The 15043-nt window shown below is 33.8% G+C and overlaps 1 protein-coding gene across 6 annotated transcripts in view; it reads left to right on the top strand.

Moving 5' to 3' along the window:
• Nucleotides 1-10787, top strand: part of HFM1 (HFM1, ATP dependent DNA helicase homolog) — a 38720-nt gene extending 27933 nt beyond the window's left edge. For 5 of the 6 annotated variants that reach the window (XM_017805712.1, XM_017805707.1, XM_017805708.1 and 2 more), the window contains 13 exons: nt 301-384; nt 1404-1561; nt 2271-2374; nt 3861-4016; nt 4258-4353; nt 4777-4895; nt 5717-5799; nt 5955-6064; nt 6912-7010; nt 7468-7528; nt 7801-7906; nt 8296-8453; nt 8729-10785. In XM_017805712.1, coding sequence (XP_017661201.1) covers nt 301-384; nt 1404-1561; nt 2271-2374; nt 3861-4016; nt 4258-4353; nt 4777-4895; nt 5717-5799; nt 5955-6064; nt 6912-7010; nt 7468-7528; nt 7801-7906; nt 8296-8453; nt 8729-8795 — 1401 coding nt within the window. In that variant the 3' untranslated portion in view covers nt 8796-10785. Of the gene's footprint in view, nt 1-300; nt 385-1403; nt 1562-2270; nt 2375-3860; nt 4017-4257; nt 4354-4776; nt 4896-5716; nt 5800-5954; nt 6065-6911; nt 7011-7467; nt 7529-7800; nt 7907-8295; nt 8454-8728 lie in introns of all 6 variants that reach the window. The other variant, XM_017805711.1, reaches the window with a different exon arrangement.
• The last annotated feature ends 4256 nt before the right edge of the window (nt 10788-15043 follow it).

Below are 15043 nucleotides of genomic sequence, written 5' to 3'. Positions count from 1 at the left end.
GTTGAAGCTAGGGCAACATAGAAGAGTCATCTCATATAAAACTTGAGTAGCTGGGTTTTGAGGTCATTGTCTAGTTCATTGGCTGTTACCTGAACAGAAGCAGTAGCAACATGAAAAAGTACTGGAATTTTCTTTTGGTAATATTGCTATTCTGTGCATCCCTGACAGTAGAGAACCAGGAGTGATAAGGGCTTTTGTTGCTAGCATAATTACTCAGGTGACTTGGATTCCTTGGATTTACATTTCTCTTGGCATCTCTAATCAGCTGAATGTATCAGAAATTAAATTCAATCTTTGCAGATTTTAAACAGACATCCTCCTTTTGGAAACCAGATAAAAGAGTCTGTTTTGCACCTTCCAAAATATGAACTTGATATTGAACAGGTAAATGCTTTTCTATCTATTGTATGTTTTTTATGCTGGTATTATTAAATGAAAGAGCAAATACTGACTTAAAGAAATGTTGAGTCTTCGCTGATAGAAGATTACACAATATCGTGACCTCCTTCCAACTTAGTATGTGTAATGAAACTCTTAAACGTTGAATGAGAGCCTTGGAATAGACATTCCCTGTAATATATTGGCCCCTCTCTCTCTCATTAATAAAATTTTATGTTACAGATGCAAACCAGTATATCCACATTTTAGCTTTATATGTCAGCCTGAGAGGTCTCTTCTATCTTGAATATAAACAAACCCTAGAGACAGAAAAACATCCAAATAAAACTTACTGAAGAGGCATTAACTCGTATTTATTTTCTACATCACAGTTAGGAATATAGAGAAACAGTAAATTATTACATTTACCTAGTTGGTGCCCTTTCAAAGGAAGGATACAATTCCACATGTAATCAGGAGCTTCGAGGTTCTGATATGCATTTTATCTTTAAATGGGTCACATAGCCACTCTGCCTTTCTGAAATGCAACATTTGAAAAATAACCTTAAAGTTGAAACAAATTAAGACATCTTTGAAGTTAAAAACTCAATAGATGTATGAAATACTATTGTTATAACAATCAGTTCTAGTTAAGTTTTTCATTTGCCATAATGCTAGATGAATAGTTTGATTCTCAGAACAAAGATTTAACAATTATAAATATCTTATAAGATATTTATGTTGGGATCCCAAAATATAACTTATATATAACGAGTTTTCTTCTTGCATATTTCTCTTTGCATTTGTCTTTTATTCTCAATACTTACTCAAATTTAGGATATTCAGCTATGGGCAAGTTAGAACTGTATAATAGTGTCTCAGAACAACAAATAAAAATTGTACCACAAATTCAAATTGCTTGAATTGAGCTTTTGTACTTGTGTCAACAGCTAGAAATTTATGGGAGGGTATATATTTTACTTTGCATATTTTAGCAGTTATGTCTTCTATATCATTTTCCCTAGCTTCCAAAATACAGCGATACATTGGCCGAAATCTTAGTAACCGTCAAATTAACAAACTATGAGCAGCTACAGACAAAGAGAACAGCGACAGACTTTCACTATGTTACACTGGTCATAGGAGATGCTGACAACCAAGTCATTTTTAATCAGAAAATTATGTATGTATGATTAGGGGGTTTTACCTCACATCTTTTTAGGGTGTTGGCTTTTGATCTGTTCTGTGACTTGCAGTTTTTGCAATACTTCCTACTGATGCCTAATAGTGCAAAATTACTGTTTATTCTACAGCATTTCCTAGTCATTGTTGTCATTTAAAATGCTGCACAAGATTCAGAGACCCCAAAAACATGTCAATGTGCTTGTCAGTGCAGAGAGTATGTGTAAATATCTGTACAACATTGATGTCATGTTATGGAACTCATAATAATTTTCCCATAAATATAAAACAAGCAAAATACCTATTAAAAAGATATATTCATCAGTTCTTAATTACTGCTGTTAGCTATATTTCTTTAATTATATTTTTTAATTGTTTTTCCCTCAAAGATGGAATTAAATTCTCCAGTTGGCTAAGAGATGCTTGGAGCAAATGGGAAAAGAGAAACAAAATCTTTTCCAACTGCCTGACCTTCATGAGAATTGTGACCGAAGTCTGGCACTTTTGGCACAACTTAAGCTGATCTGCAGGATCCCAGCTCTCTTATTGCCATAAATCATATATTATTGGAAGGTTATTCTTAGGCCACTTATCAAGCAAACCCAAAGAACTAAGGCCAAATACAGACTCTTTCACCTGTTACAGATACTGTAGTTTACAGTCTTGCTTTCACTGTCTGTGTCTAACAAAACTTTACTGATGCCTTACAGGGATTCTGTGCTACTGAAAAATGGAAATTGGACAAAGAAAATTGAAGTGAAAAGAGCTTTTAAATCAGAAGACATTAGTATAAATTTAATTAGTTCTGATTATGGTAGGTTGTGGTATGCTTTGAATTAAAAAAACAACTGCATAAGAATTCTGAATAAATTATTAAAACACTTTATATAAAGCCAAAAATATCATAAAATGAGCTGGTCTGGAAACAAAACTCTACCACATGTTTTACTGGGTTGCATACTGCCAGTCCTAATTACTTACCTGTTTATTTCATTTACTACCATACTAAGGAAATGGGAAACATCAAAATTGTTATTAGGAGACATGATTTTGCTCCGTTGGTAGAGATTAGGATTTCTTTTGTCCTTCGCCTTCAAGTGAGTTAACTTTCACTTTGGATAACCTGTCAAGCTGATAAGTTTATTTATGTCTTTGTGAATGGTTACGTTTTGCATAGTGGTAAAGAGGTATTAGATATGGATTCATCTCCACTTCAGTAGCAAGAAACTTCTGCAGTTGAAAATCTTGTGCCTTAACATGTGCAGATTTAAACAGTGTTCTCTCAGTGTCAATTTTCATATAATTGGAATTATAGCAGCAGATGAGGAGAGACTGTTATGACCTTGAAACACAGAACTTTAAAATACAATTTAAAAATTGTATTAAATTCTGTCATCATACCCCACCTGTAAAGAAGATTGCTGGGTGCTAGATTAACTGGAGTTGATGCTTCCATGTTAAACATTGAATATTGAGATTATTACAATAATAAGCCTGGAATAATCTATATTTCTGTGGCTAAACCTGTGGCTCTGGAAAAAAAGCGTTTGCTAACCAAACAGAAATGAAGAAAGTTTGTCCTTTTATTGCTACTTGGCTATCTACACATTGTACTGAGTTCAGTAAAACTAAACACAACAGTTAATTTCTCTGAAACTGCTGACAGTGAAATTAGACTAAAACCAGATCTTTCTAGTCTCTAGTTATTTTGAAGTCTGCTTCTGTTTCAGGCTTGAAGGACACCTCACATTTTTTTAAAAGCCTACAGAGTTTTCCAGCAATATTTCTAGGAAATTTTATTTCCCTAATAAAAGACAAAAATAATCTCTTTACAAAGGGTGTCGCTCAGTCTCATATGAATCCTGGTTTAATTAGAAACAGAACCATTGTTAGCATTCAATTTCAAAAGTACTGTCAACTACACTCATTTTATGCCTTTGCCATTACAGAGCTCCTCCTGTTACTGAGCACAGACTGCAGTACATTTTAAAAATTAAAATTATATTCTCATTGCAAAGCCATAGATAAATGTAGTTTTAAAATAATACAAAACATTCAGTAAAAGGGACTAATTTTTTGTTCTTCTATAACATTCTGAAAATATTTAGCATTTTTAATCTCAATCATAAAACCTCTGTTCATATAAAAGTGTGCTTTTAATGGGACATTATCTTAACAAATTTCCATGACCTTTGAATAACATTTATGTTTTCTTAAACACTTTAGAAAACTGAAGGTAATCAGTAGTTCAGAAACAGTTTAGTGTAGTTTTAAATATTTTTGTCTTTTTTTGTTCAAAGTTGGCTTTGATATACAGCGAACATATACAGCCTTTTACTTAACACCGAAAACAGAGGGACGTAAGGTGGCTACAAATCGAAAACTGAAAGCTGAGTCTAGACTTGATGTATGTTGTGGCTCACCACAAAGTCTGCCAGCAGCAAAAGTAGATACAGGTAAATGGTCAGATCACAGTATCTGGCTAATTTCAAAGTCAACAGAAAATTGAATTTTGCTGTCAAATAAAGATCCTTATTTATCCATGCTGTTTCTTTTTCAAAGGTAATAAAAGTACAATGCTGCTGCTTCTGCTTGTCACGTACTACTACAGTGCAATTCTTTGATGATTTTGAAAGTAAGAAAAATCATGGGTATTTGATATCTAATATTACTGTTTGAATTTCTATATTTGTCTAGGAGGCAGATCTAAACAAGAAATTCCTTACAAGAAATATGGAAACAGAGAATGCAACCATCGGTGTAAAAATAAAGATGTGTGTGGGCATGACTGCTGTGAGTGTCATTAAATCTACCATTTCTGATACGTTTGGGACAAATATGATTTAGAATATCTTCCTTCATACTAATGGCTACATCAACAGAAGAAGCACAAGCAAGAGAATCAGACCAGAGTTGTTGCTATGATGCAGCCACAAAAGCAGTTATAGAAAGCCTTGTCAGTAACACTTTTATAGGCACTACAGTGATTAAGAATACTTTTCAGACCATCTAGCATATGATTTAAGAACAATGTCAAGCTTGTTACACTTTTATATGAATATTGGTGTATTAAATCATTTAATTAGCGTGTTATATCTTTTAGAATCTTCTAAGAGAAGATACTAAGCTTAGTGGCGAAGTTTCCATTGATTTGAAAAGAATTAGGATTTATCTGTAATAAACTAATCTGAAGATTATTTTATTTCATTTTCTCAGGTAAAACTGGAGTACCTCCAAAGTCACAGATGAATGGTGACACACAGTTTTCTGCGTACCTAGCTGACTTAAGGAGCAGGAACTCAATTTCATCTATACCCCCAGTAAAGCGGCTAAAGGTTCATTTGAATACAGTCAGCTATTTAATATATTTATTTTAATATGTTATGTATTTGTATGTATTGTTTGCAGAGAGAATTTTATAACTAAGTATGAACATTCAAGTTTGTCTTTTCTGCATGGAGTGCAAAAAGCAAATAACGACAAAGGTTCAGGAATCTCTAAGAGGTTCTGCTGCTGTTTGGAATACTTCCAGGGGTCCACTTTTGTGCATGTACTCTGTTTTTCCTCTTATGATGTTTGATAGATTGTGGTGAGTGAGGTTCAAAGACATTGTCGAAAGGTACTGTACAGTGACTTGGTTTTGGCACAATATAACCTGAATGAAACAAATAGTGGTATTTATTATGCTACTAAGAGGTCTTTCACTGGCAGGTAAATCCACTTTCATAAGAAACCCATCCATATTAGTTTTTAACCTGTGAAAGATTTCATGGCTTGCACTTCATCCCTTTGAACGCAGTGTTAAACTAGGTCTTTCTGCAGCAAGAATGACATTTGTGATATTGGAGGGTTTTATTTCCTCCTCAGAGTTTTATTTACTTGTTTGCAATACAGGATTATTTAGCCTATAGCTAATACAGATGAGTTAACCAGTTTGGCTTTGCCGGGGTGCTTGGATAGCTCCACCAGAAGCACTTAATTCAAACCTTTTTAACTGATTACGTTATATAAGCAGACGCCAGAAAGGTTTTATATAGGATATCTAAATATTATGCTAACTTGATACAGTATTAATGATGTCATTAACCTTGTTAAAAAAAATAACTGTTCTCAATATGTTTGTATCTTAAGAGTTAAAATATTCTGCTTTTTTTAGATGCAGATGTCAAATCAAGCTCAAAATGTGGATCTCAAACAATTTGGTTTTACACCCAAATCTTCATTGCCAACACTGCCAAGGTACTGATTAATATAAGTAATAAAAAGGAAATCTGTCTTATTTTAGATGGCATACTTAGTTGTAACTATTAGAATTTTTTGTGTGAATAAAATTATTTTTTGCACCTTTCTGCAAATGTTTTGTCACTGATTTTTTTATTTCTTTTTTTTAATAGGTCTAGCAATAAACAGTTGTCTTTATCACCTTCAGTGGACCAGGCAGATAATGTTAATAGCTTAGGAGTATCTCAGAAACAGATGCAACCCTGGAATTATGGAAAGAGTAGTAAGTTATTGCTAATGTTTGAAATTACAATTTTCACTCTTTTATCTGAACTCAAACTTGCTGAAATCACTACAGCAACCAGTATAGCATTGTAGAACACTGACTGTATGGGGAATTATATTGGCCTTAATCGGCCTTCATTCTGGTATCTGCAAGAATTTCTAATGTAGATCTAAACATTTAAATGTTTAAAAGAAAATGCTTAAATATATAAAGGTCCAAACCTATACATTACAATAATACCTTTCAGAAAGTATATATTTCCTCTGAAGCCAGTTGTAATACAAGATGCATTTTACCCCTATATCTATACTTTTTTTTTCTTTTTGATGAAAGAAGTTAATGAAACATGAGGGTTTTTTTTGGCAGTTGGCAAAATTCCTCTTTCTGTTTCACTTCCCCCTAGAAGGTCACAGATGTTTTTGCATTTGGTATTAAATGATCCGTCTTCATTATCAGTATATTACTATGATGTTCTCCTCACTGCATGCCTTTTTGTATTTGGTGACAGTAGATGGATGTAAGTCAGACTTTGATTAATTTGGCTGATAAGTTGCAGCTCCAGTGTTTAGATCACACTCAGACATACAAGAAACACGGTGCTGAAATGAATTGACACTTTTTTAGTTCCTACTGCCTTAAGTGTTGGCAGCTATACTGCATAATTTTAACATTTTTGTCGGCAAGGTGGACAGTGGGATCAAGTGCACCCTCAGCCAGCTTGAAAATGATACCAAGTGTTTTGTGAGTGAGAAGAGCCAAGAGACAATGGCATACAAAAATGCTAAAAATATTTAATGTTATTTTAAGTTTACTGATGCAGATAAAAGCAGATCTTGTTTTTCAGATGCTTTGGACATGAACTTTGAAATGAGAGATGATATTTGGGATGATATTGATGATGATAAATTAGTATTTGCTAGTAACTTTGTCAGTAGAGAATTAGGTAAGGTTATTTCAACAAACTTCTTTGTTTCCTGCATACAAATTATTCTACAGCCCATTACTTGAGAGTAAATTATTATAGTATGCAATGAATAGAACTACCTGAAAGATTTGATTTATTGACTTCACTGCCAGGTTTATTACTCTATCTTAAATGTCATATATTGTGACAAATCTAATACAGAAGGGAGAGTTGAGAAAGTCACAATTAAAATTTTTTTGATTGTCTGCAACTGCATAATTGTTATTTTATCTGACTCCATATCTCTGCTTATCTTTACATTAGACCAAAATCTGGAAAAGAAATATTTCAAGTGTTAAGACATTTGAATAATTTTCAAACTATTATTTATCATATAATGTGAAATATTTACAAGGCATTTTGGCTGATTTTTAACTCTGTTTTTTAAACTTTCATTCTTAAATGGAACATGGAAATATCTGCCTTCAAATTGCAGATGAGTGTGAACCCCTTTGCCAGTATACAAGAAGCAAAGCCACAAATACCATTTCACAAGAGTAAGAGTCATATAATTTATTGCTATTTTAGAATTTTACTAGTTTAAAATATTGTCTGTATTTCACATGTATCTGTATAATTAAATGTATAGAAAGTTGTTCACTCATAAAAGTGAGGGAAATTTCAACATTTAAAAGGTATAAGTTGTTGAATTATATTATTTGTTTTTTATTTAAGTGAGCGGGGAAACAAGTAGAAAATCCTGAACTGAAAAGCAAATAGTTTTGCACTTCTGTAAAAATACTGAAATTATTCAACTTGGTATTTTCAGTTCATGCACAGTACATGATGAGACCAATATTCAGAACTCGGATGTTTCTGTGGTCAATAGCACATCAAAAGGGAATTTATCTGTACAGAGTAGAAATGTAACTTTGGTGAGTAAAAATATACTGATAACAGAATTTTCTATTGTTAGAGTATTTAATATGTAAAAGTATTTGCCGTATCTGACTTATGAATCAGTTTGGGCATTCTGAATTTCTGAACCTGTGTTGTCCAAACCTGCATGCATCCTGTGTTCAGTGTGATATTCCTAGTACAAAGAAATAAGACACACATTTACTTTATATAGCATGATTTCCAAACTATTTGAACTCAATTTGATAGGTTTTCTATGCAGTATATAATTATATTTATCACATGCTTGGTCCTTGTCAAATACCATAATATCAATTAAATACCTGCACTACATTCTACAACAATCTGGCAGTTTCTCTTTCCGGTAGTTGTTTTAACCATATACACTTTAACTTTCATGTTGCAGTTCAATGTTCAAGAAAAAAATCACTCAAATGCTTCTCAAGAGCTGAAAAACATACAGTGTTCTCCTGTCTCAAAAATAATCTCAGACTCTTCTAAATTCACTAGGAAAGAGGATTTTTTTATTTTCACAAAAGAACAGGAAAAAGAAGCGGATCCCAGGTAATAAACAGTTAGATTCTACTGTTGCCTCAGCATTCAAGTGCTTAGTTCTTCATGGAATATAGACCTCTAAGCATTGTGTTAATTTATAACATTAATTTTTAAAAAGTTTAATTTTCATAGTAATAGTAAGAACTATGTTTTCATGAAAAGGCAATTATTTAAAATTATTTTGTTTGTCTTGGTATCTCTTGACTATACTTTATGTAGTGTTCCTGTTTTCATAGGTTTTGATGTGCTATACCTAATTTGTTTGTTTCCTTAATACTCTTTAGATATGTTCTTGATGATGAAATCAGTGATGTCAAGCCCTTCCTTGGAATATTTGATGGCATTTTGTAAAACATATAAACAAATTACATTGTAAGTGCTGGGGAAGAAAAGTTACAGTCAGTTTTACAAAGTGAAGCCTTCAGTTAAGAGAATTTGATTTCTATTGTATACCTATTTACCAATAGCTGGATTGCTGCATAGAGTAGATAATAATAAAACTGGTGTCTATAGAATTCTAGTATAATATCTTAGTTTGAAAAGTACTTAAATATTTGTTTGTTGACCTTGCTGTTTTCAGGATTATAAAGAAAAATATTGGAATGTGTCAAAGAAGAGCAGTTCATAAACTGTTAATAACATTAACAGTTTAATTTAATAACATTAAATTTCTTTAGGAAAAGTAAGGGATTTGTAGTAATATGTTTGTAGTAACGTGCCCTGCTTTACAAGTGCTCTTTAAGTGAATGAAAGACACTTTCCTTGGAAATCCAGTGCTTTTTGGGTTTTTCTTTCAGTTTCTCTAATGCTGAATTTTTCATAGCACTGATTCTGTAAAATAATTAGATTTACAAATAGAGATAATAGAATGGTAAATTATTCTAGATACTTGATGTTCCTTTTGACAGTGCTATGAACTTGTTAATAAAAATGTGTAACTTCAAGCAAATGTGCTTCCAGAATCTCAGCAAACCAGTTGTTAAATGTCTGTAAAATATTCTAAAGCTCTGTTTGACTGTTCACTTTCACACCTAAGGTCATAAAATGATTTTTATAATAATAAATAATAAAAGGATATTTATTGTCCTAATACAGATTTAGGCACCAAGCATTGGATTTGGATATCTTCTTGAAGCTTTAGTGTTTGAACAGTAGTAGGCCCTGCAAGTTCAGTAGTTAGCAGAATATATAATATTGCCTGAAATCCAAGAAAATATTAATTTTTACTGTTAATTATTCAAAATATGTGGCATTAAAAGGTTAAAATTACACATGGAATATTAGCTGTCTGTTCTTGCAACATTGTTTGTAGTTGCAACCATATTTTGCTGCACTACTAGGCTGTAATTTTATCAGGCAATAAACATTTTACTTGACTCCAGTGTTTCCTTACACTTTGACTTACTGTCTGGTATAACTTTCTGCACATGAAAGACTGACCCAGCATAAGCAGCCTCACTATTCACCCCTTGATATGTTTTTCACTATGCAAATTCCAGCAGGCCCAAGCTTACTCCCTTTCCTGCAACTCAAGTATTTTATTACATCTGGAAGTTTTTAGTATGTCAGATCTCTTTTTGTCTGATGGTTTTGTTAAATTAAGCTTCCAAACTGATGTAACTCAGAATTACTACACTATTGCAGTCCTAGCCATGTGCATTTTCCAGTTCTGTGTCAGGGTAAGATTTAAGAATGCAGGGTGACAAATGTCATTTTAGATGCCCCAGAGAATCTTCTCTTGGCTCAATCTACCATGCCAGAGGAGCACAGGTCTCCCACATGGAGATGTTTCAGGTCCTCCAAGGCATCTAAACTGGTACTTGATGCTGACGTTTAAGCACCTGCTGCTTGAAATGCACAACATTTTTTTTCAATTTATAGTTCATATTTACATAGCATTCTTTTATCACCTTTGTATCCTGCCTTTCCCTGGGGTTTTAGCCTGCAACAGCTAATTCAGCAGTTCCTCAGTTTCTTCAAGTCTGACACAAGTTTCTACTCAGCAACACAAAGCTGAGCTTCAAATTTGGAAAACAGGAGAGGAAGGAAACAATCAAGATAATCTTGATTATATAATTTATTTCATTTATATAACTTTGTGATTATACTACTTGCAACTTTCCAAAATTTCACTTATCTGCTGGTTGCTCAGGCCTCACCTGCAAACTGGGAATGCTTCAGGTGGTAGGTGCTGCATTTCTTCCTGCTAGTCTGCATGAAATTCCCTCTAAAGGTTCTGAACTGTGAGGCAGTGAATAGCGGAAACTGGTTGTGCTTAGGGCTTCATAAAAATGAATAAGTTTCTATTTATTTTTCTGTACTAAGGAAGTATCTTTTCAAGATGTTTTTTGGCCCCATATCTACACTGAAGGTGAATTTCCATTTTTCTGTGAAATATTTTAGTATTTTATATAATGTCTACAAAGTAATTGACATTATTGCTGCTTTTGCTTCATTTTTTGTATAGTCTAAATATAATCACTTGCTTTTAGTTTATAGGAGTAGGTTTATATTTACACTGTTACTTCAAAGAAAATTATCCTTGCAGGCATGTATTTTATTTTCCTCTTGGTTTTCCCCAGTGCACGAGTTCAGTAATTATTGGGTTTCTTCAAGATTTAGGCTGATTAATTTTCTGGTGCTGTATTCAAATTTTTTCCTTTTGATTTTTAAAAGGCTTTAGTATCCTATAGTCAAAGCACATTATAGCAAATGCATTTCGGTACTTTCAAGGTGATTCATGCAGATGTTCTAAAAGATTATTTCTGGTCTGTTTTCCACAAAAAATCAGCATCCTATATCACCCTTGGAAAATTACAAAATTGTGTTATTGCTGCTGACAAATTTCACAGATTTTGGAATGTAAATACTTCAATACTGCAATATCTTTACATTAATATCAAACCTCTGGTGCAACAACATTTTTTTAGAGATAAGTGCTTTATTTGGCGCTTTTTTTTTTGCTTCATTATTCATATTAGTGAATGACTCTTTAAAATCTAAATCACTTTTAGAAGTTCCATGAAGATGTGCCCTCTATCTCAGGAAAAGGAATGACTTTGTATGGTAGTATTTGTTATTGTTTCATTTTTCAAATCAGAATAATTGAAAGATCAAAAGTGATACCCATAGCAGGTCTCTATGGCAACAATTAACTGTAGATACACAGTGACTATACTTCAAAACAAATACAGGCAGGAAGAGCAAGGACTGCAGAATTAGAAAAACCTAGTCAAATCTGAATTAATTTTTCAAATCAATCTTCCAAACTGAGGTAAGTCAGAACTGCTGTACTACTGCTACGTTTAGCCCAGCAGTCCTAGGCATGCCCATCCTAGTCACCTCCCAGTTCATGGCAAGATTTAAGAATGCAGTTTACCTTCTGCCCATCACCATCTTCTGATTTCCATGGAAAGCAGATGGCTCCCAGGCAGTCACAGTGGTGTTTCTCCACAGATGCTTTATACAAACAACCAGAGGACCAAACTCCCAGGTCATGCCTCAGAAGGTAAGGATAGACTTAGTTATGAAGAGCCGTAATTTTAGTCATTTAACTAAATCACCTTAAGTCACTTTACCTGGACTCCCTGTGTAGTCAGAAGATAATTCAGATTATAAGTGGGCTGAATTGCTCTCTGATGGGACTCGCCAAACTACCTGTGATGACAGTGGCCTCACACAGCTATCATGGAGAACCTTGTGTGCTGCGAATTCACAGCTGGGCTCACTGAATATTGCCTTTCTTGTGCAGATGACACACACGAGTTCTTTTATCCACATAAGGATCTAACTTTCCTAAGGTGAATAAAACAGCAAAAGATGGCTGGCTCTGCTTCCTTTCAGGTGCTGCCGAGATGATAAAACAGACTAATTAAATTCCACAGGATGACATCAGACAATTTCACTAAGCTACTACCAATAAATAAAATACAGATTAAAATACATAAAAATGTTGTTAGAGCCTAAAATGATCCTTACTTTTAATTCTGCATAGAGTTGGAACTTTAAATGAGTGGCTTGAGTTTCAATCAGTGGGATTGTATAAGTAATTCTTTGGGGATACAGCAGGCTGCCACAGACTTTAGTCTGGGGATGATTCTATAAAATTTACATTATAAAAATACTGTTTCCTATAATAGAATAGTGAAAGAAAATTCAATGTGACAAGAAGTCAGATTTTACTATCTTACTTGTCTTATTCTCCATAATAAAAATACATGCTTATACCTGCTTTTAATTTAACTTCAACTTCCTTATATGCTTTCTTGTCCTATCACACATACTGATTTCAAAATATAAACTGAGGTCACCCATATCTGTGCTTGAAGAAAATGCAATATTCACTCAAACCCCACAATCTTCAAAAATTGTTAGTGGAAAAATAACTATAGTGTTTAAACATGTTGCCAGACACATTTCTGTTTAAGGTACATTCATGGCATATAGAACACTGTAAATGTATTGTGACATAATTTTAATTGTATGCAGCATGTCTTGAACACATTTTAATTATGTAGACTTATTATTCATGTATTTGAAGATTTTAATGAGTTAAACATTACAGGAATTGTTAAAATAACACCAGTTGCGACAGGTCAGGCTCTTGTTATTTGGGTGTATTTTTACTCAGATATACCTTCACAGAATAGTTATGTGAGGTATAAAAGTTGGTCCTCTTAAAGGCTGTCAGAATAATGATAAAGAGTGAACAGAAGTCACCTTATGAAACCAACATGCACAAAATAGTTAAAATCAGTCAATCTGCAGAGCACAAATGATACCACTCTAAGGCATCATTATGACAGTATCAGTGGTACCTCTTCTAAAAGGGAGGATGTCTTGAATTAGTTCTTTATGTCACCCCTTGTGCTTTTTATGTAGAAGCAAGAGAGCAGTATCATGTCAATCATTTTGCTACCAGAATCTTTAAATTATATCCCTGAAATTAGATTCATGAATGCCTGTTTTTTTTCTAGCTCCTTTGCTTAACAAGGAAATAGAAAAGAAAGTACTAATCAGGGTAAAATTCACTTCCAGCAAAAGGCTAACAACACATTGAATTTATGGAAGACTTACATGAGAATAAACTGAGGCACATATGATGTTTTCAGTGATGAAGTTCAGCTTGACTGAAAACAATCAGATAGAAAAAGGGCAGGGGTTTTTTGGCTGCCACTGTTCAGCTAAGGGTCAACCTGGCTGAGCCATGCTTCTATATTTGTTCTTGAAACCCATGTGAGATTAAAATGTATCAGTTTAAGCCTTCACTTTTCTCCCACTGTTGTAGCTCTTGGTCTCCATGTGCTCTCAACAGGTGTTTCAGGTGGAATGGGCTGAGGTAAGGGCTGCATCTTGGTAAGCAATAGGGGCCCTTGGAGCCCTTTTACTGCCTTTCTCTAGGCAGTGTTGATCACTGTTGTGATTCCCTCTGGTTATGAAGTGACAGGAAAAGCTGTGCTACTGTTAACTTGCAGTCTGCACTGCATGTCCTGCTCTTGACCCTGTTCAGGCAGTTTATACCAGTTAGAGCTGTTTCCCAGTTAGTTTTAGTGTGTTACCTACCACAGTGAAACATTACATGTGCATTCTTGTCTTGTGGGATGTGCTTTGACTAATCCTGAGTCTGTTCTCCTGTGCTCTCTAAATAGATGGTTTCCATGTGCCAGGACTAGAGGGGCACATCTAATTGGTGGTGTGTGAAAAAGGGGTTAACATTTGGCAGAAATGCAGTAGATGATACTGGGTGGACATACTTTGTATGAAGAAGGTATATGCCCTTTTAAATATAATAAAAGTAGATAGAATAACTAGGAATTTCTTCCCTTATTTAACATATAGTGCGTGGAGCCAGCCTGTAATGATGAAACAGACTGTCTTTCTGGTTGATGCTAGATGGCAATTTTTATGTTTTAGATAGCTGAGCATAGGGAATAAGGCAAAACATTCTGTTTTGAAGGCTGTAAGGGTATTTTGTTTATATAAATGAAACAATGTTTCTTTTGTAACTGTGAAACTTCCTATTAAAGGATGCATATAACTTCCAAAATAAAAAGATGCTTGTAACTGTAAATGGCTACGATATATTTGCTGTTCCCTCACCCATTTAGAGGCAAAAGCTATTTATGAGGCTTTATTAAGTGCGAATAATTCCCATGGCTTCAGCACGGCAGAATCAGCTGCAGAATATAGTCTGATTTGCATATAAATGACATGATTTCTGCTCAGACAAGGATATTGAAAAATATATTTCTACAGTGGAAACCTGATATTCACACATATTAAGGTCAGCTTGTATAACTTTTTTTAAGCTGCTGCATGTTGATACCTGATCACCCTTCCAGCTAGATTCAGGCTTTATCAATTGTACCCACTATGAAATTATGAATTTCTTCTTTGAGTTAATTAAGCTATAATTTATAGAAATAGATTTTAAAACATTTATCTCAACAATTTAAGCACTTAAAAGTGCTCGGAATATTTATCAGTACCAGTGGAAAAGTCCAAACTTGGCACTTTTCCTTATCTTCAGTACTGTGAATTTGTGATGTGAGAGAATTCTATTGTTTTGGTGAGACAGAAAAAGTCCTGCTAACTTGCTG

Source organism: Lepidothrix coronata, unplaced genomic scaffold (genome assembly GCF_001604755.1).
Source record: "Lepidothrix coronata isolate B3197 unplaced genomic scaffold, Lepidothrix_coronata-1.0 Scaffold12, whole genome shotgun sequence".
Taxonomy (NCBI): Eukaryota; Metazoa; Chordata; class Aves; order Passeriformes; family Pipridae; genus Lepidothrix; species Lepidothrix coronata.
The sequence above is the reverse complement of the archived record's forward strand: the minus strand, read 5'-3'. Positions and strand labels throughout refer to the sequence as shown.